The sequence below is a fragment of the Balaenoptera ricei genome, chromosome 6, assembly GCF_028023285.1.
Source record: "Balaenoptera ricei isolate mBalRic1 chromosome 6, mBalRic1.hap2, whole genome shotgun sequence".
NCBI lineage: Eukaryota > Metazoa > Chordata > Mammalia > Artiodactyla > Balaenopteridae > Balaenoptera > Balaenoptera ricei.
The window spans coordinates 117813528-117836310 of NC_082644.1; the positions used below are offsets into that span (position 1 = coordinate 117813528).

Below are 22783 nucleotides of genomic sequence, written 5' to 3' on the forward strand. Positions count from 1 at the left end.
AACCACCTACATCCAAAGACTACTGCGAAGTCTCAAGAAAACGAACGTGGAGGACGCGCCCTTGCACTTCCCAGTATGAGAAGCCAACGGGAAGCAAGCGCATTCCACCTGAAAACGCGGTGACTGCACCCGGACGTCCCCGGGCGCAGGCGCACGGACCCCGGGCCACGCCCCCTACTCTCTCAGAGCCGGCCAATGGGAGGCGGCGGCCAGAAGGGCTCGCGACTTTAGATGGTCCCTCCACCTCCCTCGGCCGGAAATGTGTGATGTCATCAAAGCACGCCGGAAGTGCGTCATGTCTGCGTGCCGCTAGAGCTGAGGGAAGGAAGTCGGCCTCCGAGCCGTTTGGGCTGTGTCTGCAAGGACGCGGGCAGCTGCGGTAGCTGCTTTGACCAGTTGAGGGCGGCGCGATGGGAGACGAAATGGATGCCGTGATCCCCGAGCGGGAGATGAAGGTCAGACACTGGCCGGGGCCTCCCTCCCTTCCTTAGTTCTGGTGTTGCCTTGGAGCCCCGCTGACCCGGGAAGCTCGGATGTCCGCTGACCCGCCCGCCCCCCCCCCGGCCCCAGCGCCTCCTGCTTGAACAATTTGCCGCTTTCAGAGTTCGCATTACCGCGTCCTGGAGCGCTCTGCCGTGGAGTTGGCGTGAAAGCCCCACGGAATGCGGTTTCCGCGTCCCCTGTTGGTCTTGTGCGACCCTCTTGAGTTATCCTAGCTACTTTAATGTGGTGATCCGAGTAGTGGTACTAACTACTGTTTATTGAGCGTTTACTGTGCCAGGCACTGGTAATTATCACAGCAACCCTACGAAGTACTTGTTAATGTAGAGGAGCAAATTGAGGCTCGGAAAGTAACTTAACCCAAAGCCGCATTTGACAAGCGGGCTGAAAACCAGATTGTTGTTATTGTTTTTAAGACCCTCTCTCCTCTCTCGCTGTACTAGTAAGGCGGTCCACGCTTGCCTAATGCAGAGCCAGGGTTCATCACTTATCCTACAAGAGCTTTAGTTAACTAGGATCGGAGGGCTGTTTCGGTACTGGAAATCAGCCTGAAGTCAGGAAACTTGAGAGGGCCAGGTGATCCAAATGATGGTTGTAAACACCCGAAAGGAAATAAGTTGTAGGAATATTTTAGGCATTTGAACAACAAATCACTGAAATGCATTAGGGAGTAGTAATCCATACCATGTTTAGAATAGTGATGCTCTCGTTCTTCTTGAGAATCACTGCCAAGGGTGAGTAAGCCAATGAGAGTGTGCCATATTTCATGTGCTGTAGCAGAAGGATAAAAAAAGGTTTTAGAACCACAGACTTAGAAAATGATGGCCTCCCTTTGAGTTTCTGATTACAAGACCCAAGTAGGATATTTGGGATTATCAGGATGAGAATTAACAAAAAAGGTTGAAACTTTTATGGTCTGACCTGGAAAGCCGTGTGGATTTCTGATCACCATACTCAGTTGGAATTAAGAAGAGTATTTCAGTTAATCTTTTAGCAAATATGTATTAGACATCGAATCCAAGGAAATTAGTATGTGGGGTGTGTTAGGGATCCTGTATGAAACACCGTAAATGGACACAAATGAAGGCTGAGAAAGGCTGTCTTTGGCTTTTACGCTTCTTGGAGTGTAAGCAAAAGGAGATTCATATTCTTTTCACCAAAACCTTGACTTAAAGATAGGTTTAGAATTGAAGGAAAAAAATATATATATATATAACACAACTTAACATAATGCTTGGTAAACGTATGGAACTCTCTTTACCAAGAAGTGGTACACGCTGAAAATTCTTTGAAAGCAGATCGATAAATTCATGGAAGACTGGATGAATCAGGCATTGACAGGAGGTTGGGGAAGGCTCCCAGGCCCTGAGGTGCTAAGGAGCATGAAAACGGGAGGAAATGAAAACTGGAAATAGGTGGGGGGTGGAGGTGGCACTGGATGTGGCAGAGGTGATGGCGCAGTTGTGGGAGGGAAGCAGAGTATTGTGAGGTGAGGCTCTGGAAGTGGACGAGTCAAGCCGTGTTGGCCTTACAGCCTGTGTTAAGGGGTTTGGACTTGATTTTAGATGTCCTCATAGCATCTAGGTATGTTTATAGGTCTTGAACACCAAGAGATTGACCTCCTCTGTGGTGGGAGTTTTGTTTAGTATCTGATGCAGGTAAGCCAGTTCTTGGCATTTGGTTACCGTTCAGTGGTCATTATTTCCATGTGTCTTTGTTGAGTACTGCACTGGTAGTTTGAGCTTACAGGGTAGTTGAGTGATGCTTTCAATATGTAACAACAATTTATTAAGCACTACTCTGGATCATAAGACATACCATGAAATAGGACAAGATTGTAAATAAAAAAACGCAGCTTGTGTGGTGGTTCAGACGATAAATAAGCTAGGAATTCAGGAAAGGAAAAGATCAGTGTTATGTGGGTTAGTCAAGGAAGGCGTCATGAAAGAATTTTTTTAAATTTAATTTATTCAGTAAATACTAATAAGCACTATACCAGGTGCCACGATATCACAGGAAGCTTAAAAATGACTGAGCCACGCAGCCCTTACCCTCAGGGTAATGTATATTTTGTTGTGCTGGAATTGGGTGTACTGAAATATAATGACACATGTGATTTAATTTCCTGTTTTCCCTGAATTGATCTTGTTTTGACCGCGCACCACAGGATTTTCAGTTTAGAGCACTGAAGAAGGTGAGAATCTTTGACTCCCCTGAGGAGTTGCCCAAGGAACGCTCGAATCTGCTTGCCGTGTCCAACAAGTATGGCCTGGTCTTCGCTGGTGGAGCCAGTGGGTTGCAGATTTTTCCTACTAAAAATCTTCTTATTCAGAATAAACCTGGAGATGATCCCAATAAGATAGGTAAGTTCCTTGGTTTATGTTGCATGATAGAGGAGTGAAGTGCTAATGTCATTTGATTTACAAGAAATCATTCTAGTAGGAAAACTGCTGTTAGTCCTGAGATTGACCCCAAAGAAGAGGAAGTTCTAGGTAGGCTTCTGGAAGCCCTCCTGGGTGTTCTCTTTGGTCCTTTGTATTTCTCTTTTGGTGAGCTATCGCTCTGAGCTCAGAGGGAAGAACAGCTTACTGTTGCACCATATGCTCAGTTGAACTTGGGTTCCGGCTCGCTGGGAGAAGAGTTTCATTGCGTGGCTTTTTAGTTGTCACAACAGCGCCATCCAAACAAATGGGAATGTGTGCTATCTGGAGCATTGTTGCAAAAAGACGGTACAGGGCACTGTTTTCAATAAGGGCTACAGCCACAGTTAGTTTTCTCAGGTCAGATGAGGAAGAGTCCCTATGATACTTAATGCAACATTATACATCTGTAAGAAAGCTACGATTTATCTGCACAACTTGTTATCAGGGTGTGTGCATATTTTTATGTAGATGCAAAAATTGTTTCACATAGACCTGAATAGAGAGTTTGTGGCTTATGCTTAGAACATTCCATTTTCTGCTCTGTGTTTTTTTATGTTTTCATAGTTGATAAAGTTCAAAGCTTGCTAGTTCCTATGAAATTCCCGATACATCACCTGGCCCTGAGCTGTGATAACCTCACACTTTCCGTGTGCATGATGTCCAGTGAATATGGTTCCATTATTGCTTTTTTTGATGTTCGCACTTTCTCAAATGAGGTAAGCTGCTGGCAAACTGTAGGGACCTAAGAAGATTTCCTGGTATTGAATCATAACCTAGAAGTTCTTGGTTGACCTTTGAATTCTTTTTCTAGATTAAAATATGGGTTTTTAAAAGGTCCTTAATTATAGAATCATAGATCTTTGGAGATAGAAGTGACTTCAAGAAATTATTTCATAATACCACCTGCCCCAAGATGTTATCATTTCTCATTTATATATGAGACAGCCAGAGCCCAGGGACCCTTAGGTGACTTGCCCAAGGCCATAGAGTTAGTAGTTAATGTCAGAAGTTCCTACATCCTGGATCTCTGGCCTCCTAATGCAGTGTTCTTCCATTCCAGGCCGTTTAGTAATGATAATAGTCAATAATATTGAGTGTTTATACTGACTGTGTGCCAGGCCCTGTACTAGTGCTTTACGTGCCTTGTTCTCATTCATGCCTACCCCTCATGGCCTTATGCAGTAGGTACTGTTGTCTTCATTTCATAAGTAGAGGAACAAGCCCAAGGAGTTTAAGTATTTGGGGTTCTTGTGTGTTTGTTTGTTTGGGGTACCTTTTATATCATTAATCTTTCGTTAGCCTTCCACAACAAATGCTTCAGTGAAGCTCTTTTGGAATTTTGAAGCCTTTGGTGGTTTCTGCATACCAGTTAAAATAGGTACAATATTTTAAGATGAGAGCTCTCTAAAATTCAAGGGCCCAACACTATTAAGAAGCAGAGCCCAGATTTTTATTTAGTGTCTGCTCTTTATGGATTATTTTGCATTTGTGTATTCCTTTGTTGCGAGTCCCTCTGAGTATGCTATAACAATTGATTGCCGTTTTCAAAGTTGTGTTAAAATTGTAACAAATAGACTGTTGTGCAGAGCTACCTTTTTTTTTCATGGTCATGGAGAAAAGTGAACTGTAATTCGAGAAAACTTGCAGATTCAGTAATTTTCTTTGACTATTAAATGTCTCTGTACTTATTAATTTACTAATATATTTTTGCTTCTGGGCATTTGTTTTAAAAGGCCAAACAGCAGAAACGCCCGTTTGCGTATCACAAGCTCCTGAAAGATGCAGGAGGCATGGTGATCGATATGAAGTGGAACCCTACTGTTTCCTCCATGGTGGCAGTTTGTCTGGCTGATGGCAGCATTGCTGTCCTACAAATCACAGAGGCAGTGAAAGTGTGTGCGACTCTTCCTTCCACAGTAGGAGTAACATCTGGTGAGTAATAAAGTCTTCTCCTCTGTAACATATGGTAATGGTAATCTAGTTAAAATTTAATTTCTGGAAAAAAAGCAAATGGGGTTTTTTGTCATATTTGTTGTTCTTTGGTAGAAGTGGAGAGAGTGTTTTTTATTTCCATAGTTAATGTCCTTGAAGCCAAATAGCATACATGATTTAACTTGAATGTGCTTGGGTTTTCTGGAGAAAGAAATATTTTGGCATAGTTGATTTAGAACTGTGTTATTGAGAATAATTGTTTTGATCTAAAAGGGTCGTACTCTGAAACAGTCATTTGTACCTTTGAGGAAAAGCATTAGAAAATATCAAATAGGAGCAAGAGAATGATTTCTTGATATTTGAAAACCTTCTGTATTCTCCTTGTTTTATCTAAAGACTACAGAGTTTTCTGTACTTTACAGCTTTCTGGGCAATACTCCATTGAAAAAACATTTTTTTTTTTTTTTTCACTTGGTCAAGATTTATTTCAAGGCCTGAAAACACTGACTAATCGAAAATGGCCCTACTGCAATTTCTTATAATATATAAATACTTTATATATAAAACTTAAAAAAATGTAGACACTATTAACTAACTCCTAAACCATACACTATAGGCTTTTCAAAAGCAATAGTTATTTAACAAAATGTAAGGTGACAGTATCAAAGAATTTTCACACTTAATGAGGACACAATCAGTCGCAAGCTACTCAAACACAAATCTTTTTTACACTTTCCATGTTTGTTTTTAACTTTGTTTCATAGAACCACTGATAATTGAGGCTTCTTTCAAGTACAGGATTTCTAACATTAAATTACATTTTCTAAGTATTTCTTTAAGGAAGAAATGAAAAAGACACATACTACATTGTTTGCCATAAATTCATACACCAAAAAGTCAAAACAATCCAACTGAATTTATTCCTGCTTCCCCCTTCTCCAACATTAGCTTTAGATGTTCTTGTAAATATTATATAAACAGTTTTGTTAAAATCAGTTCTCATTTATGCAGATTAGGGGGAAATGGTTTTATAATGAGTTATCTTTAAAATTATCTTCTAGATAGCACTCTTTAGCCTTAAATTACATTGTGCACAGACAACTACAACAGTCTGCATTTGCTCAGGAACATATAGTCACATTAAAAACAAATAACTTTGTATTTCATAATTTAGTTGGCTCTTAAATAGTTTCCCGGGGTGGGGGCGGGGAACAAGTATTTTGTGTTGTTTAAGAAACTGGTATGTATAAATGAAATGCTAGGTGTTCGTTTAAACTTTGAGGAAACCTACAGATGAACATTTGGGTGTTTTTTCTAAAATGCAAGAGACATGCACTTAATCACTGTTCATATAGTGAAGCGATGGGATGGCAGATACAGACGCAGATGAAACTCTACATTTTGTAAATGTAAAGTTGGATATTCTGAATGGAAGAACTGACACTGACAATTGTTTACAGGAAGCAAAGGTTAAGAAAAATGTTGAAGAATATCTACTCTTAAAAAGAGAGAAGTGTTATACAACACAAAAATGAGAACTAGAGATTCGAAAAACACTCATTTTAACTGTTTTAAAAGAAAAACAAAAAAAAATAGGGAGAGAGTCTAGACCAATTAGAACTGAGGCAGCTGTAACAAAAATGGAACACAGTACAATGATTTGAGCCCTTAAAGGAAATGACTAACTAAAATGAAATTTCACAACTCTTCATGTCTATAATAATATATAAATGCACAAAATATCAAAAATACGAAGTCTGGATTTTTCCTCTTAGGTTTGTAATAAACTGTCAACCCTCCGCTTAATATAGTTACTTTTATGAGCCTTCTGATTAGCAGAGCATGCTATCCAGGTGCGGGCATGCTAGAATTTTACCATGAGAATTATAGTTCTCATCTCAAACTAGTGGCTTGCCTGTTACCCATATTTATATATATTCCATTTCCATTATAAAACACTTAAGACCTTTCTAGTAGTACATTTAATCAACATATTACATAAAAAAGAATCTTGATTTTTAAAATGAACCTTTTTAGTACTGTAACATGATGGGTTTAATTGAACAGTTGGAACATAATATGGTAACTACATTGTACTGTTTAATTCACAGCTGTAGGAAAATGTTTGATTTTTAAAATATAACCAAGATGAGACTGTAGAGTTATGAGCAGTAAAATATTAGAAAACAGTGAATGAATAAATAAGATGCTTTTCCTTCAGTGGCCATTCATTACTTTGCTTTTAGGAACCTGGAAGAAATTGTCTTCTTTGAGTTTCAAATGTTCTGGTAAATCTAGTCGTTTCTTAGCTTCCTCAATATCACCTTGAATTGCTGAAATAAGTGACTCTAAAGAATCAAAGTTCTTTTCTGGTCTGAGGTGTAGCCGACAATGGCCACGTTGAGAATTTCCCCATAGAAGTCCTCTTTGAAAGTATGCATGATATGAGTTTCCATGGACTTTTTTGTATTCTTGTAGTATGGGTTCCATCCTATGCTCACCCCCGTCTTATGGACGTCTCCACTTCCAACACTGGCCCAACCATAATATATGCCAGTGGATACATCAGCTGGAAGATTATCTACTACTCGTTCAGGAAAGTTAGCTGTAGGGATGCCCAGCTGCTTGGAGCCGCGACCGTGAAAAAGCATTTTTAACAGCTGATTCAGCGGCCCAGTGATAAATCACAATTGGCTTCTACCATCAAAATGATCTTTCTTTTTTCACTGTGCCAAGTAAGGATGATCCCACAGTCTTCCATGGACTGACAGAGGAACAAGAAGTGGTTACTATGTGGCTGTTTTGGTACAGATCTCATTGGTTTGCTCCATTTTATTCAGTTTTTAATTGGTAGCATTCTCTTCTTTACCCAGTCTGCTGGAGCCCCAAAGGAAAGCAGCTGGCAGTGGGGAAACAGAATGGAACTGTGGTCCAGTATCTTCCTGTAAGTCTTGCCTTGGACTTCAGAACTTTTTTACTTAAGTTACCCACTGTTTTGGGGGTGGTTTGGGAGTATCTTTGCTGTTTTTTTCTATTAAAATGTAATTTATGCTCATTGCAACAAATCTGTCAGTACACAAGTGAATGCAGGAAGGAGTTGTTGCATGTCCACTCTGTCAACTTCCCCCTCTGGACTTCCAGAGGTAATATTCATGAATATTCTTCAATATAAATTGACAAAGAATCCATATATATCTGGTCACATCCGAATGGGAAGGAGAGGTTCACAGGCAATGCCAAGGCCTGTGCTGTTGTGCATTCCACCTGTTCTCTGTGGGGCTGCAAAGTGGTGAATGTGGTGGAATAGGTTTGAGGTTAAGGTTTTGTTTCTTCTTTGTCATCACAAAAAGTTATGTGACATTTGGTACATATTCTTTTAGGGCATTAGCCTGTAAAAAGTTAATACAAAAAAAAATAAAGTTAATACAGTTGGTTTAATTTTATTGTTTGCTTTTTTTTTTTTTTTTTTTTTTTTTAAACTTAATAGTGTATTGGAGGGACTTCCCTGGTGGTCCAGTGGTTAGTACTCCTCTCTTCCACTGCAGGGGGCATAGGTTCGATCCCTGATCGGGGAACTAAGATTCCTCATGCCGTACGCTGCGGCCAAAAAAAAAAAAAAAATAGAGTATTAGAGTCTTTTTTTTCCAGCTCGTTACATATAGAGCTACTTCATTCTTTTGAATGGCTGCATAGGACTCCGCTGTGTGTATCCCTCTGTTCCGTTACTGATGGTTATCTGCATCCGTGTGAGTGGTTTTGCGACTCTAGAGCATCCTCATTACCTACACTGATCACGTTGCCGATGAGTGTTGCCACAGGGTAGGATTCTAGAAGTAGGCATCCACTCGTCTCTATATTCATTCTCTCCTGGCTGGGGAGATGAGACTTAGGTGGTTTCTAGGGGAACTTACTGGATTTGACAGTTTCATTGGTTTGGGGATTGTTTCATTCGACTCTGTTTTTTTTTTTTTTCAAATCTCTTTCAGACTTTGCAGGAAAAAAAAGTCATTCCTTGTCCTCCATTTTATGAGGCAGATCATCCTGTCAGAGGTAACACATCTGCTTTTCTTATTGGGCTGACCTCTAATGAGGTGCTGTCCGTATTGCAGAAATTTCAGATCATGTGATGTACCTGCGTACCTGCTCAGGGAAGTGTTGGTGCCTCCTGTATGAAAACCCCCATTATTTCAGTTAGCTGATTAAGTCGCTGTAACAATAGTCCTCTGGTAGACACCTGTGTCTCTTGGTAAATGACATTAAATGGATCCTGATTTTTTAATTAGAATTCTTCATTATTTGCCTTGATTATAATCCACCAGAAAAAAAAAAAAAACCACTTTGGGATGAATTTGGGCTTCTTGAGTCTTTGTGAATTGTATTTAGTTAGTGAAATCTGGACCTTTTTAAAAGCTATAGGAGTTGGATTTTTTTTTTATCCATGAGATGGTAATATAACGTACAGGGGTTATTCCAAGCACAAGATGGTTTATTAGGATGTGTGTCTTTCAGTTCTGGATGTGCTGTGGATCGGTACATATGAATTCACAATAGTATATGCTGCTGCAGACGGGACCTTGGAAACTGCTCCAGATGTGGTGATGGCTCTACTCCCGGTATGTCTATGAAAAGGATGTCTCTGTTATTTGAGAATTTTAGAAGACTTCTAATAAAGTTTGCAGTTAGGCTTCAGTTTCCTTTTCTTGCTGGCAGTGGTCATGCAACCTGAGGTGTAAGATTTTAATGCTGCACTGGGATCCTAGGGACCAAAATGGTGGTGTTCACTTAGAGCATGTTCTACTGTTGAGTCACGAGGTGAAAAAAGTCCTAAAACTTACTTTGCTTAAGTTGCAAACTATGAGTTGTGGTAGATGTTAACCTGATAAAGACATTTTAGAAAAGCAAGAAAGTACCTTGATTTTCAAAATTCGTTTACTTATTTATTCATCCGATATTTATCGAATGCCTACACAGTGTGCTTTAAAGCTGAGAATATAGCTGCGACCAAGGCAAAGTCCTTGCTTTTGTGGATCTCGCATTTGGATGAACGTGCTAGTCCACAAACAAGTGTCGGATCAAGGAGTGATAGGGGTGATGGAGGACATAAAGCAGGGTAAGGGGTGGATGAGGACTGGGGCGTGATTTAGCTTGGGTGGTCAAGGAAGGCCTCTGAGGAGGAGCCATTTGAGTGAGGGAGTGAGTCATTTTGAAGGACAAAGAAGGACCTGAATAATAAGATCTACGCTGTCTTACTGAATTGCAGTGGCATTAAAAAACAGCAAATATTTCCAAATCATGTTAGCTTTCAAAGTCTAGAAAAACATTAAATACATACATAAAAGTCTAAATATAACAAAAGTGGGGGTGGCACTGGTCATTCTGTTTTGCAACCTTGTTTTACTTAGTAAATTGCAACTATCTTTCTACCTCAGTAAATCTGAATTTTGCTTTTGGGCCGATAATCAATTTATTTAGCGCTTCCTCTACTGTTGGATACTCAGGTTGCTTTCACTTTTTCTCTGTTTTAAACAATACTAACACTCTTTTATGTACACTTAATGGGATTATGTTTATCTTTTAGGATAAATACCTAGAAATGAATTTGCTAGGTCAAGCAGTATATGCTCTTTTGATATAGGCTTTTGAAAACACTGCGGAAGTATCTTTTAGAAAAGTTGTATCAGTTTATACTCCTACCACGGATGGAACTACCAGTTTCCCAATATGTGTGTCAATATGCAATGGTACCATTTTTAATCTTTGCCAATCTGAGAAAAAAGTGCCTTGTTTTTATTAACTCTTTTGGGTTCCTGACAATATTGAATTATAAAAATAAGTTTATTAAGATGCCTTATTTCAAGATATCATTAAGATTTTCTTTTCCCAGGGATAATATTAACACTAGCATTTATTGAATACTACTTATGTTCCATGTTAGACTGGGTTAGATGCTTTATATGTATCCTTTCATGTCTCACAACAGCCTTTGATGTAGGTTTTTTAGGTCCAACATACATGAGAGAAAACATTATCAGAGAGGTTGAGTAATCTGTCCATGCTAAAGTGACAGAACACTTTGAATTCAGTTTGGTCAGTGGCCAATGCTTCTGTTCTTTGTACTGCTCAATGCTGCCTTTATATAGTGTCTATATATTTTGAATGAATTTTCTCATAAAACTTAAATGGTTTTATCTTTTGAGATTCTTAACTGTGTAGGATTCAAGAAAAATCGCCCATGAGATTTTTTTTTTCTCGTTCTGTTCATTGTAGAAAAAAGAAGAAAAGCACCCAGAAGTGTTTGTGAACTTTATGGAGCCCTGCTACGGCAGCTGTACAGAGAGGCAGCATCATTACTACCTCAGCTACATCGAAGAATGGTGAGCCGCGTACCCAGGGAGGGTACAGCCTGCCCTCACTGTCAGGTCACGCCTGAGTCACTTGGTCCTGCTTGTTCTGTTTTGTTTCCTTTCTGTAAGGGAGGAAAATAGAGGCTGGAGATACCCCGAACATATTTTCAGCTCTTGCTAGATAATGCCTTGCTGACTACTACTTCTGTTTTCCCAGTCTTGAATTATTTAGCTCAAATACATACTAAACTTAGAAATCCCATTTTCTCATTAACTCCAGTGATGACTTAAGAAAATACTGATGTTTAAGGAACATACTAAAGTTACCCTCTGAGCAGAAGTTTCCCTTTGAAAGATAGATGACTTGAAGCAAAGCTTCTGTTCCTCTAATTAGATTATTCTCTCTACAGGGGGGTATTATATTTATTGGGAATTCTGACTTGATTCTGTTGTGTCTCTCCTTTGTCTTAAGTAGGGAGGCAGTTGGCTGAGTCTCCAGGACTCTAGCCTATGAACTAAAAAGTAAAGCTTTACATCCAAAATCTTCTTACCTTTCTTCAGCCAGGTAGAAAACCTTGCTTTTCTCCTTCACATCCCAATGAAAGCCTTGTAGGTGCTACCAGTGACTCAAGTCAAGGTACAACTGTTGCTGTTTGAATTTAATGGTGTTCCGGTTTTATTCTTTGAAGGGATTTAGTGCTGGCAGCATCTGCGGCTTCAACAGAAGTTAGTATCCTCGCTCGACAAAGCAGCCAGGTAAATGTCTCTCTTTTGTCACTTTTATGTGATACTTTTCTGAGAAAGATTTTGGAGGGGTTTAACTGAGGTTAAGATTTAGATGAAGTCACATCCCTTTTAATGAGTTTCTGGATGAGAGCACAGCTTAAATGACCAAGAGCCTTGGACCAAATGGCTTGGATATTGCATTGGACAAACATGGGTGTCAGATTTAGCCATTCCTTCAATGTCATCGAAAGCCCTTCCGTTAGGTTAGGCTGTATCCACTGTGTGTGGAAACTTACTAGTAATCAGCCTCCAATAGGAGTGTACCTGGATGTGTAGGAGTTTTTTTCTGCCTTGTTCTGTTCAGCCGTCTTTATTTTCTTCCTATTACTTGAACCTGCCTCTTCTATTTGGTTAACTATAACCCGTCCTTGACTATGGAAGAGAAACATGCAAATCAAACCAAATTGTGACTCATCAGAAATACTTTCTGTTTGACTTTGAAAAACTGCCAGAAAGCTAAAAGCACCTGTGCAGATAAGCACCCATCTCCCTTCTTCCCCTGTATGCTCCTTGCAGGCCAGGGTGGGCTGAGGTTGTCGTGGTAAGCTCTCCTGAGCTCTGGTAGATTATGCACAGTGACTGCACAGGAGAGACAATGAAAGGGAAGCTTTTCTTTCTTTCTTTAATTATATAATTAGGAAAGGCCAGGTAATGGTTGTATTAAATTTGGGTACACATCAAGAATAAACTTTTCTTTTTCCAGAAGCCACAAAACATTTTGAAAAATTGATCAAATCAAGTCAGAATCAAGTCAGATGTAGAAATGACATTGCACTGTTTTTGACATTGTAATAAAGCTGGATAATGACACAATTTTAAACAATCAAAACAAAACTTCAAAATACTGGCAAATATATATACATGTATATGAAGTCACTAACTGAAATAACTCAGGTCAAAGAGAAGCTCAGAGCTACAGTTGCAGACTACTTAGAAATAATGGCAGAGACAAACATAAAAACATACGGAGCTGTTCTTAAAGAATAAGAGAGAATGAAAACTCAATAAGCTACAGAAGACCAAATCAATAAAATGTTTTATTTAAAATGTGAGCCAAATTTTAGTGCCTCTGCTGCATTTTGTAAAGGATTATAAGAAAAGGATGCAGAGAACTTTGAATACGGGTCAGTTACTTATTCAGCTAATCAAAGTGAGTACAGAATTCTGCTAATTTTATTTTATTTTTTTATAAATTTTATTTATTTATTTATTATTAGTATTATTATTTTTTGGCTGTGTTGGGTCTCCGTTTCTGTGCGAGGGCTTTCTCCAGCTGCGGCGAGCGGGGGCCACTCTTCATCGTGGTGCGTGGGCCTCTCACCGTCGCGGCCTCTCCCGTTGTGGAGCACAGGCTCCAGACGCGCAGGCTCAGTAGTTGTGGCTCACGGGCCCAGCCGCTCCGCGGCATGTGGGATCCTCCCAGACCAGGGCTCGAACCCTTGTCCCCTGCATCAGCAGGCAGATTCTCAACCACTGCGCCACCAGGGAAGCCCAAATTCTGCTAATTTTAAATATTTTTTCTTATTGCTAAGAAAACCAGGAGAATGACCTAAAATTTCTTTCACTTCTGAACATTAAAATGATGAACTATTTTTCTGCTACTGTCCTGGTGTTAGGTGTGGCCACGTGACTGAGTTCTACCTATTCCAATGGGAGCAGCAGTTTCTGTGCTAATTCTAGGCCTGGCCCCTGGGAACTGTGGGCCTCCTCCATTTGCTCTTCTCTTTGTCACCTGGATACAAAGTTGGTTAAGGACTAAAATAATGGCTTGTGTAGCCACAAATGAGGAGCTTGGATCCCTGAATAAAGCTGGTAGGACAGCCACTCTGCCAACTTGAATACCCAATCAAACTCCAAAAATCTTCTGTAATGTTGGCTAGTACATATTTGGATCTATATTTGTTACAGAGTGTTGGTATACCCTAAATAGTGAACTAGGCAAAAAGAAACAAAATAATACATGGACCAATAAAATACAGATGAAGTAGTATCTGTATCAGAATTTGACATTCCAAATTAAGTACCACTACATTAAATAAGGCATTAAGCAAAAGAATCATATGCAATAAGCAAGTGGAGTTTATTCCAGGGGTATTTTTCTATCTCATATGTAAATGTTTAAGTGGCAACTCCTCTTGTATTTTTAAGAGGCATCTTAAACTAATACTGTCTGTAAATAAACTCTTGTTTTTCTCCCAGTACCTGCTCCTCCAAGTTTTTCCCTTCTTTGTAGGTTAGTCTCCATTCCATCAATTGCTCAAGCAAAAATTATGGTGTCACCTCTGACTCTCTTTCTCTCACATCTCACATCTGTCAAAAGGTAATGTTTGGTCTCCTTGCAAAATGCATCTGCATTCTGACCATTTCTCACAACTCCTCAGCCAGAAACTTTTCTTTTTAAAAGTCTACCTTGAGTTTAAAAATGTTTTGTGCACCCCATGCACAGGTACATATGCCTCTTCCTTCAGTCGTTCAACATTTATCCATCCTTCTCTGGGCAGCAAGGTGGCCAACCATAAGTGCATAGCCCTCAGGGTCACAGGCCAGAGTTCAGCAGTCTGATTTGCTGCTCTTGGATTAACTTCAGTAAGAATTTCTTAGTAGCACAAATATTTTATGTATTCACACATTGAAAAACACTTTTATTTTTGCTTTTTATCAAAATAATTATGTTCACGGTTGAAGAATCAAATAGTGGAGAGAGACTTATAAGTGAAAAATCACCCCTGCCCATCCTGTCCTGATCTGTTCTGTCCTCGAAAGGGGACCACTTTTAACTTGTAAACTTTTTCTTTTAATGGTTACCTCCTTATCCCTAAATAATAATTTGCTTTATCACTAGTTGTTGATTATTAATGTTAAACTATTGGCTGTTAGGGCAAATGAGGATTTAGCTCACATGTGGCCTTCAAACCCTCCCTCCTTCCTTTCAGTAGGATTATAGCACTGTTTTAGTTTCTTCTGTTGGTTATCTTTGAACTTTAAGTAATCATTTTTACCTTCATTTCTTATGGTATTCCCATACACCATCTCTCTTGATCTTCCGAGCTGTGAGAGGAACATCTCAGCGCCCCACCCTTGCCTTTAGCACACCTTCCCCACTCCCACCTGTAAGCTGTTGTCATCTGTGTCTCTTCTTTTGCAAAATCAAAGCTGATACTGTGTGTATTCTGTTCTGTAGTGATTGGCAAGCCTTCTTTATTTTGTCTATAGATTGTGTTTCCAAGGTGGAATCCATTTTGTTTACGTTGTTATGAATATGACTGTTCAGTCCATGGCTAAGTCATGGAGCACGATTATGTTCCCTTTCCTGAACAGTTTTTTGTTTTTCTGTTTCTCATTGAGCATTATTCCCCTTTGATTCGTGCTGCCCAGTTTTGGTCAACGTTGAAAGGTTAGATTTTTAAAAACCAGGAATCATGTGTTGCAAGGAACAGATCCCACTCAAGCAAACTTGAACGAAAGGGGAGTTTATTGGAAAAATGTGGTGGTTTCTCAAGGAATCCAGTGGCAGGAAGATTGGCCAGTGTGAGGAACTGACACCAGGAACTAGGAAGACAAGAACTAAGGTTACCTTCTGTCACCGTGGTCAAGTGAGCACAGGGCATCTGGCCAGCTCTATAAGCTGCTCTGCTCAAGACCTCACTAGAGATCCCCTGGAGATCCTGCTTCCCGTCCCAGATTTCTAGGAGCAGCTACTGACTGGCTTAGTGCAGCTACTAGATTTACCCTCTGTGTTCAGGAGTCTGCCTAGTTGTTTTGGACGATACTTCAGAGAGTGTTCACAGTAGTGGTTATTTATTCACAAGGCAGGAACTTTGTATGCCAGGAACAGACAGAGAGGTTGACTTGGAAAAGTAACCCCTCGCTTGCTGGGGGACTCATAGCTTTTAGACTCTTTTTCCAGATTTCAGAGTCTCAGCCAACACATAACTCTAAACCACGTGAGCTGTCTTTTTTCTTCTCTCCTGTTGAGCAGTGCTGGAGAAAGCTCTAACCAACATGGCATTTTCTTCTTCTCCTTGTTCTTTTGTCCAGAGTAATTGGGAATCTTGGCTGCTGGAGGATTCTAGCCGAGCTGAACTGCCTGTGACAGACAAGAGTGATGATTCCTTGCCCATGGGAGTTGCCATAGATTACACCAACCAAGTGGAAATCACCATCAGTAAGTGTAGTCTGACATAGCTTAGTGCAGAAGTAGTCTTCTTCCCATGATGGTTAATATTCAAATCCAGCTCTACGTTTTCATGATAGAATCTACTCTGCTGTGCACTTTTAACTTGTTGTACCATGTTTCTACTTAAAGAGTGAGAGAGTGTGTTGTACAACGCTCATCTAACTTGAATGGGTATTCATTGACCGAGGTCACATACTCTGTGTGTCTGAGCGTCTGAGTGTTGGCGTGTCTGTGCGTGCTTTAGAATACGGCCGAAACACACAGCGCTGATTTCATAGCTTTGTCTCTGTGCCCCTTCCAGGTTCCCGGTGCCTCCCAAGGGGACAGCACCCCACGGCACGCGGGTGCTGCATACCAATACTTGGTTCGAAGGCCTGGTTAGAAAATGGAGGCCTCAGGCACAGGCTTCCAGATGGGGCCTGAGCACATGCTCTGAGTCTGTCTTCTCCCCTGCTGAGGTTCGGCAGGGCCGCAGTCCTATGAAATGTGAAAGTGAGACAAGACATATTCTTTCTCACAGATCTAGAGAACAAACTAGTGGTTACCAGTGGGGAGAGGGAAGAGCTGGGCAATATAGAGATGGGGGAGTGGAAGGTACAAACTGTTGGGTGTAAGACAGCCTACAAGGGTGTATTGTACAACATGGGGAATATAGCCAATGTTTTGTAATAACTATAAATGGAGTGTGACCTTTAAAAATTGTATAAAAGAATAAAGTAAGAGAATAACAAAAAAGAGAGAGAGCAAAGGAAACAGCATAACCAACAGCATAACGAAAAGGCAGCCTGTGGAATCGGAAAAAAAAAATTCCAAACCATATATCTGATAAGGGGTTGATATCCAAAATATATAAGGGACTCATACAACTCAATAGCAAAATAAAACAAAGTAAGCAACCTGATTAGAAAATGGGCAGAGGACCTGAATAGACATTTTTCCAAAGAAGATGTACGAATGACCAACAGGTATATATGATAAGGTGCTTAACGTCACTAAATACCAGGGAAATGCAAATCAAAACCATAATGAGTCATCACCTCACACCTGTTAGGACGGCTGTTATCAAAAAGCTAAGTGATAACAAGTGTTAGCAAAGATGTGGAGAAAAGGGAATCCTTGTCTACACTGCTGGTGGGAATGTAAACTGGTGCAGCCAGTATGGAATAGAGCATGGAGGCTCCTCAAAAAATTAAAAATAGAACTCCCATGTGAGCCAGCAGTTCCACTTCCCTTTCCAAAGGAAATGAAATCTGGATTTTGAAGAAATAGCTGCACTTCTATATTCATTGCAATGTTATTACTGCAGACAAGATATGGAAACAGCCAAAGTGTCCATCAGTGGATGAATGGATAGAGGAGATGTGTTATATATATACAATGGACTGTTCAGCCATAAAAAGGAAATCCTGCCATTTGCAACAACATGGCTGGACCTTGAGTGAAATAAGCCAGACACAGAAAGACAAATACTGCATGATCTCAGTTACATGTGGAATCTAAAAAAGTCACACTCAGAGAAGCAGAGGCAAGAATGGTGGTGGCCAGGGACTAGAGGGTGGAGGAAATGGGGAGGTGTTGGTCGGAGGGTAGAAACTTTCAATTATGTTATGAATAAGGTCGGGGATCTGTACTTGAAATTTACTAAGGGCGTAGATCTTAACATAGACACACTACTATATATAAAATAGGTAACTAAGAAGGACCTACCCTATAGCACAGGGAACTCTACTTAATACTCTGTAATGACCTATATGGAAAAAGAATCTAAAAAAGAGTGGATATATGTGTATGTATAACTGATTCAGTATAGCGGAAACTAACACAACATTGTAAATCAACTATCCTCCAATAAAAATTAAAAAAAAAAAAGTTTTCACCACACACACAAAATGGTAAAGTACGTGAGGTGGTGGATGTGTTAATTAGCCTGATTGTGGTGATCATTTCACAGTGTATACATCCATCAGGTCATCATGTTGTATACTCTAAATACGTACGATGTTTGTCAGTTTTATCCCAATAAAACTGGGAAAAAATATTTGTTTACAAAAAGCCATATTCGCGCTTTGTGCTTCATTTTAGAAAGGTGTACCCGTCAGACACCACTAAGTTCCTTGTCCTTTCCCTGGTCAGGCTGTTTGGTCTGATTAGCTCATTTACTCTGATTCTCATAAAGACTTAATTGACAAAATACATGCTTATGATTCAACTGTGAATGAATATAAAGTAGTGGGACTCACTTCTTTGTGCCCTACCATGTGTTTTCCAAAGAGGCTCATCTGTCTTTTTTTTTACTAAAGGAGTCGCTTCCTGGAGACTCCTCTGTCTTGGTCAGGGGAATGCTAAACCTACCTCCCAAACACCGGGGCACACGTAGAAATCGGAGCTTTGGGAGTCAGAGCCACTGCAGGACTGCTAGAGCTTCCCTGTAGGGCCGGCGGGACGGTGGCCATCTGATCATGGCGGTAGCTCTTCTTTAAGGAGCTGTTTCGTAAAAGGCTCTTCAGATCCAAATCAGAGCAAACCAACTCGAGCTACTGTAGAGATGAGTCCTGTGAAGCGTCTTTTGCTTCCGGCAGTCTTCCGCTTCTGGGCCCAGGCCCTTCAGTCGACTTGGCCCTTTTATCGCCTTTGTTTTCTTTTTTAACAGATGATGAGAAGACTCTTCCTCCTGCTCCAGTTCTTATGTTACTTTCAACAGATGGTGTGCTTTGTCCATTTTACATGATCAATCAAAATCCTGGTGTTAGGTCCCCCCTCAGGACACCAGAGCGGCTCTCATTGGAAGGAGAGCGACAACCCAAGTCATCAGGTGCGTGCCTCCCCCCGTTTTGGCCGAGAGGGGATACCGAGGGCTTGTACAGGAGTATTTGCTGGGATGAATACTGTGAGGACACACAGTGGTTATCTTTATCAGCCGGTCTGTCTTATCGAGGCAGGACTAATCTTTTCCTCAGACACATGCACATACTTGCCTTCTCTCACCCCCAAGCTTTATTCTCCAACCTTTACTTTAGAGAAAAAGGAATCTCAGCCCGATGGATCCCATTAGGTAATTTACTGACAGTATCCTATTATAAGACCCTATATTATGTGGTCTGAAACCTAACATGTTTAATCATGAGAGGTTGGTTAAATAAATGATTGTACATCCATACAGTGAAATGCCATGTAACTATTAAAAATGTTATATTTATTGACAAGGAAAGGACAGAACATATCGTAGAAGAGCGCTGTATACTCTGATTCCTTTTTTATGAGAAAAATATGTACATAGAAAAGATACTTGAAAGATGTTAAAATCTAAATAGTGGCTATTGCTGGGTGATGAGAACATGGGAATTTTCTCTTTGTATTTAATTTTCTTTAGTTTTTTTTCCCCCTCCTCTTTGAAGATATCACTTAAGTAATATATGTTTATTGGAGAAAAATTAGAAAATACAAAGACAGAATCACTACAGAACCCATCATGCAATAGCCAGTCAGCATTTTGGTACATATACTTCACATACATAAATGCATGCATATAAATGCCAATCTGCATTTTCAAAATTTTCACAATGGCAGTGTATCACTTGTGAGAACAAAATGAACTTTTTAGAAGGGCATTGTTTCATATTTTGGAATTTTACTAATATTTCTCTTTTTGAATTCTGTGAGTATATAACTAGTAAGTTTTTTCTCTTATAATATAGCTAAAAAAGCTCATACTGCCACCAATTCTATATCTAGGAAGAAATGTTGACCAGTTGGGTTGGATGTGGTGGAGAACACTTAGGGGATCTTTTCTCACTGCTTCCCAATGCAGAGTGAGTTGTACTTCATAAATAGAGCCACTCAGATACTTGGGCTCCTATTAACTGGCAGTGTGACCCCAAGTAGCATACCAGCTGCCTTGCATAGACTGTATCAGTGTTGTTGTGTTGGGATATCTCCGTATCTGCAGTGTGTACTCTGAGTTATTTTTTCCCCTTTAAGTGGTGCTGAGTCCCATGAACTACCTACACTCAGTTGCTGGGTCTGTCTGTAACAAGCATTGTACCCTGTGAAGTCGGGAGCCTGTGGGATGATGTTTGTTTCTGAGCACAGTTCAGTGTGAGGGACTTGCTACAAGCCCCTTATTCCCCGAGCACGAGCAAAGACCAGTTTTACTGTTTGCCTCTCCTAGAGAAACCCCATGTTCCCTCATGCTTAGCCCTGAGGTAACAGCCACGTTTAGATGAGAGGAAGAGAGCCACTGAAGGGGGAGGAGGTGTCCCACCAGTTCACCAGCTCTAGCTGAAGCTGGCTCATGGGTTCAGAGGACATCAGTGGTTCTGCTTGCTTCCACACTCCAGCGCCAAGGATGCTGGGTTGAATGATCACAAATAGCAGCATGATGGTTTTCAGATATTTCGTTCCATTTTCAGTGGGGAAGATGCCTATGATTTCTTTTGGGTTTGGCGTATGCTTTTTGTATTGGTCTACTAAATGCATGGAAGTGATTAACACATGTGCTTGGGTCTCTAAGGAGGTAAGCTCTTGTTGGTTCCATGTTTATTGTGTAAAGGAAGTATTAACAGAATAGATAGGCTTGCATTATATACTATCACAGAAGTGACAATTTACCTGGGGGTCGTTGTTTTCAGAAAGTGGCATTTTCATAGTTGTGTCCTAAGTATTTCCTTGCTTTAGACATAGTGAAGATAAACTGTCATCTCTGACAACTTGGAAGAACCAAGACCCATAAATGTATTGTTAAAAAATACTGCTTTCTTAGTTAGTTATTTAATTTGGAGAATTAACATGTTTACTTTATAGAATGTTTGGAAAATAGAAAAAATTTTAAACTTGCCTTTTATGGTATTCTCTTTCAGTGTTTTTTCATAAACATCTTTCTTCATAGTTGTGATTATATTGTATGCATAATTGGTATGCTGGTCTTTTATTTAAATTTTAAGTGTTTTCCAGGTTCTTAAATAATTTTTATGATTCATTTAGGAGTGTTTAACACTCTATTGAATATATTTTACCAGTTGGGTTGTATTAAATATCTTTTTCATTTTTTAGGTTATTTCCGTAGTCTTTATTCTTAAAATTGGGATTACTAGGTACATGTTCTATGATTTTTGAGACATAATGCTAAAATGCTTTCTAAAAGACTGTGCTAAAAAGGTACCTAGTAGTGATAAAAAGTTTCAGGTTTGTTTTACCCTTTCAAACATAGGAGATTATATGTATTTTTATTTTGATAATTTAGAGGACAATCAAAAATATGCCGCATTTAAATTTGTATTTCTTTGATTAGAGAGATTGAATATATTTTCTTTTTGTGAATTAGATTCCCAGCTTATGTCTATTAAAGTCTCAAAATTTTTTAAATCTCAATTTGTATGAGCTTTAAAAAAAATAAAACATATTACTTGTCATTTGCTGCAAATTTTTTTTCATTTACCTTTTGGTTGTATAACTATTTCTGTACATAGTCAAATCTTTATCTTTTGTGTTTTGTTTTTTTTTTTTTTTTGGTCACTTTTAGGTTTATCAAGTTGATAGACTCTAAGAGACAACTCACTTTTTGCCTCCTTTGTTTTGAGATATAGTTATATATATGCTTTTGTATATGTGTTTATCTTTAATTAACCTGGAGTTGTTTTAATGACTATTATGAGGTGTAAGTCTGAATTAAAGTTTTTCCCTGATAATAAAATATTGCAGAATAACTTATTTTTCACTGTAACATCGAGAAGTGTATTTTTTCTGCATTACTCAAGTGGGTGTTCATGAAGTCCTATTAGTCTAATGTCTTTTTGCATTTCCTTTTTCCTTCAAAGTTTTAGACATCTTACCATATGGAATGTTTGCTATGGAAAGTCCGACATCAACTCCACTTCCCTTTTTTTTTCCCCTTGTGGAACGAGAACCATTATTTCTGGCTTCATTCTTCCACAAACCCACTTGCTTTCTGTGATGTGGACCTCCACTGTTACGGGGTTAACTTCTGCCTTCCTTTTTCTCCATATTTCTCATTGCAGGAAGTACTCCTACTACCCCCACCTCTTCTCAGGCCCCGCAGAAGCTCGATGCCGCAGCAGCCGTAGCTCCTGCCTCTGTTCTGCCTTCATCACCGGCGGCTCCCACCTCCACCTTCTCTTTGCCTTCTGCCGTTGGAGGCCCTGCTGTGTTCTCCTTTGGCTCTTCATCCTTGAAGTCGTCTGGTTCTGTCACTGGGGAGGCCGCTCCGTGTTCCAGTGCCTCTGATAGTTCCAAAGCAGCCTTGGGCCCTGGAGCGTCCTCCTTCTCTTTTGCTCCTCCTCCTCCTCCTCCTCAGGCCTCCCTCGTACTCACCCCTGCGGCCTCTCCCATGGCACCCTCAGCTGCCTCATTCTCCTTTGGATCATCGGGTTTTAAGCCTACCCTGGAAAGCACGCCAATGCCAAGCGTGTCTGCTCCAAACACAGGAATGAAGCCCACCTTCCCACCATCAGCCTCTGCAGTCAAGGTCAACCTTAGCGAAAAGTAGGTAACACTTAAAGTTTGATGGATAGAAATACCGCTTGTTATTCACTAGAAATAGAGTTGCTGTGAGTGGAGTTATTGAATAGATTTTCTTTTCCTTTTTCCCATAGTAATACTTGCAA

General features: G+C 39.9%; 1 protein-coding gene across 3 annotated transcripts in view; it reads left to right on the plus strand.

Moving 5' to 3' along the window:
* The first annotated feature begins 277 nt into the window (after positions 1-277).
* Positions 278-22783, plus strand: part of NUP214 (nucleoporin 214) — a 100369-nt gene continuing 77863 nt past the window's right edge. For 2 of the 3 annotated variants that reach the window (XM_059925852.1, XM_059925853.1), the window contains exons 1-12: positions 279-455; positions 2669-2864; positions 3489-3640; positions 4658-4856; positions 7730-7800; positions 8843-8906; positions 9366-9469; positions 11124-11230; positions 11890-11956; positions 16025-16151; positions 18814-18975; positions 22178-22661. In XM_059925852.1, coding sequence (XP_059781835.1) covers positions 411-455; positions 2669-2864; positions 3489-3640; positions 4658-4856; positions 7730-7800; positions 8843-8906; positions 9366-9469; positions 11124-11230; positions 11890-11956; positions 16025-16151; positions 18814-18975; positions 22178-22661 — 1778 coding nt within the window. In that variant the 5' untranslated portion in view covers positions 279-410. Of the gene's footprint in view, positions 456-2668; positions 2865-3488; positions 3641-4657; positions 4857-7729; positions 7801-8842; positions 8907-9365; positions 9470-11123; positions 11231-11889; positions 11957-16024; positions 16152-18813; positions 18976-22177; positions 22662-22783 lie in introns of all 3 variants that reach the window. The other variant, XM_059925854.1, reaches the window with a different exon arrangement.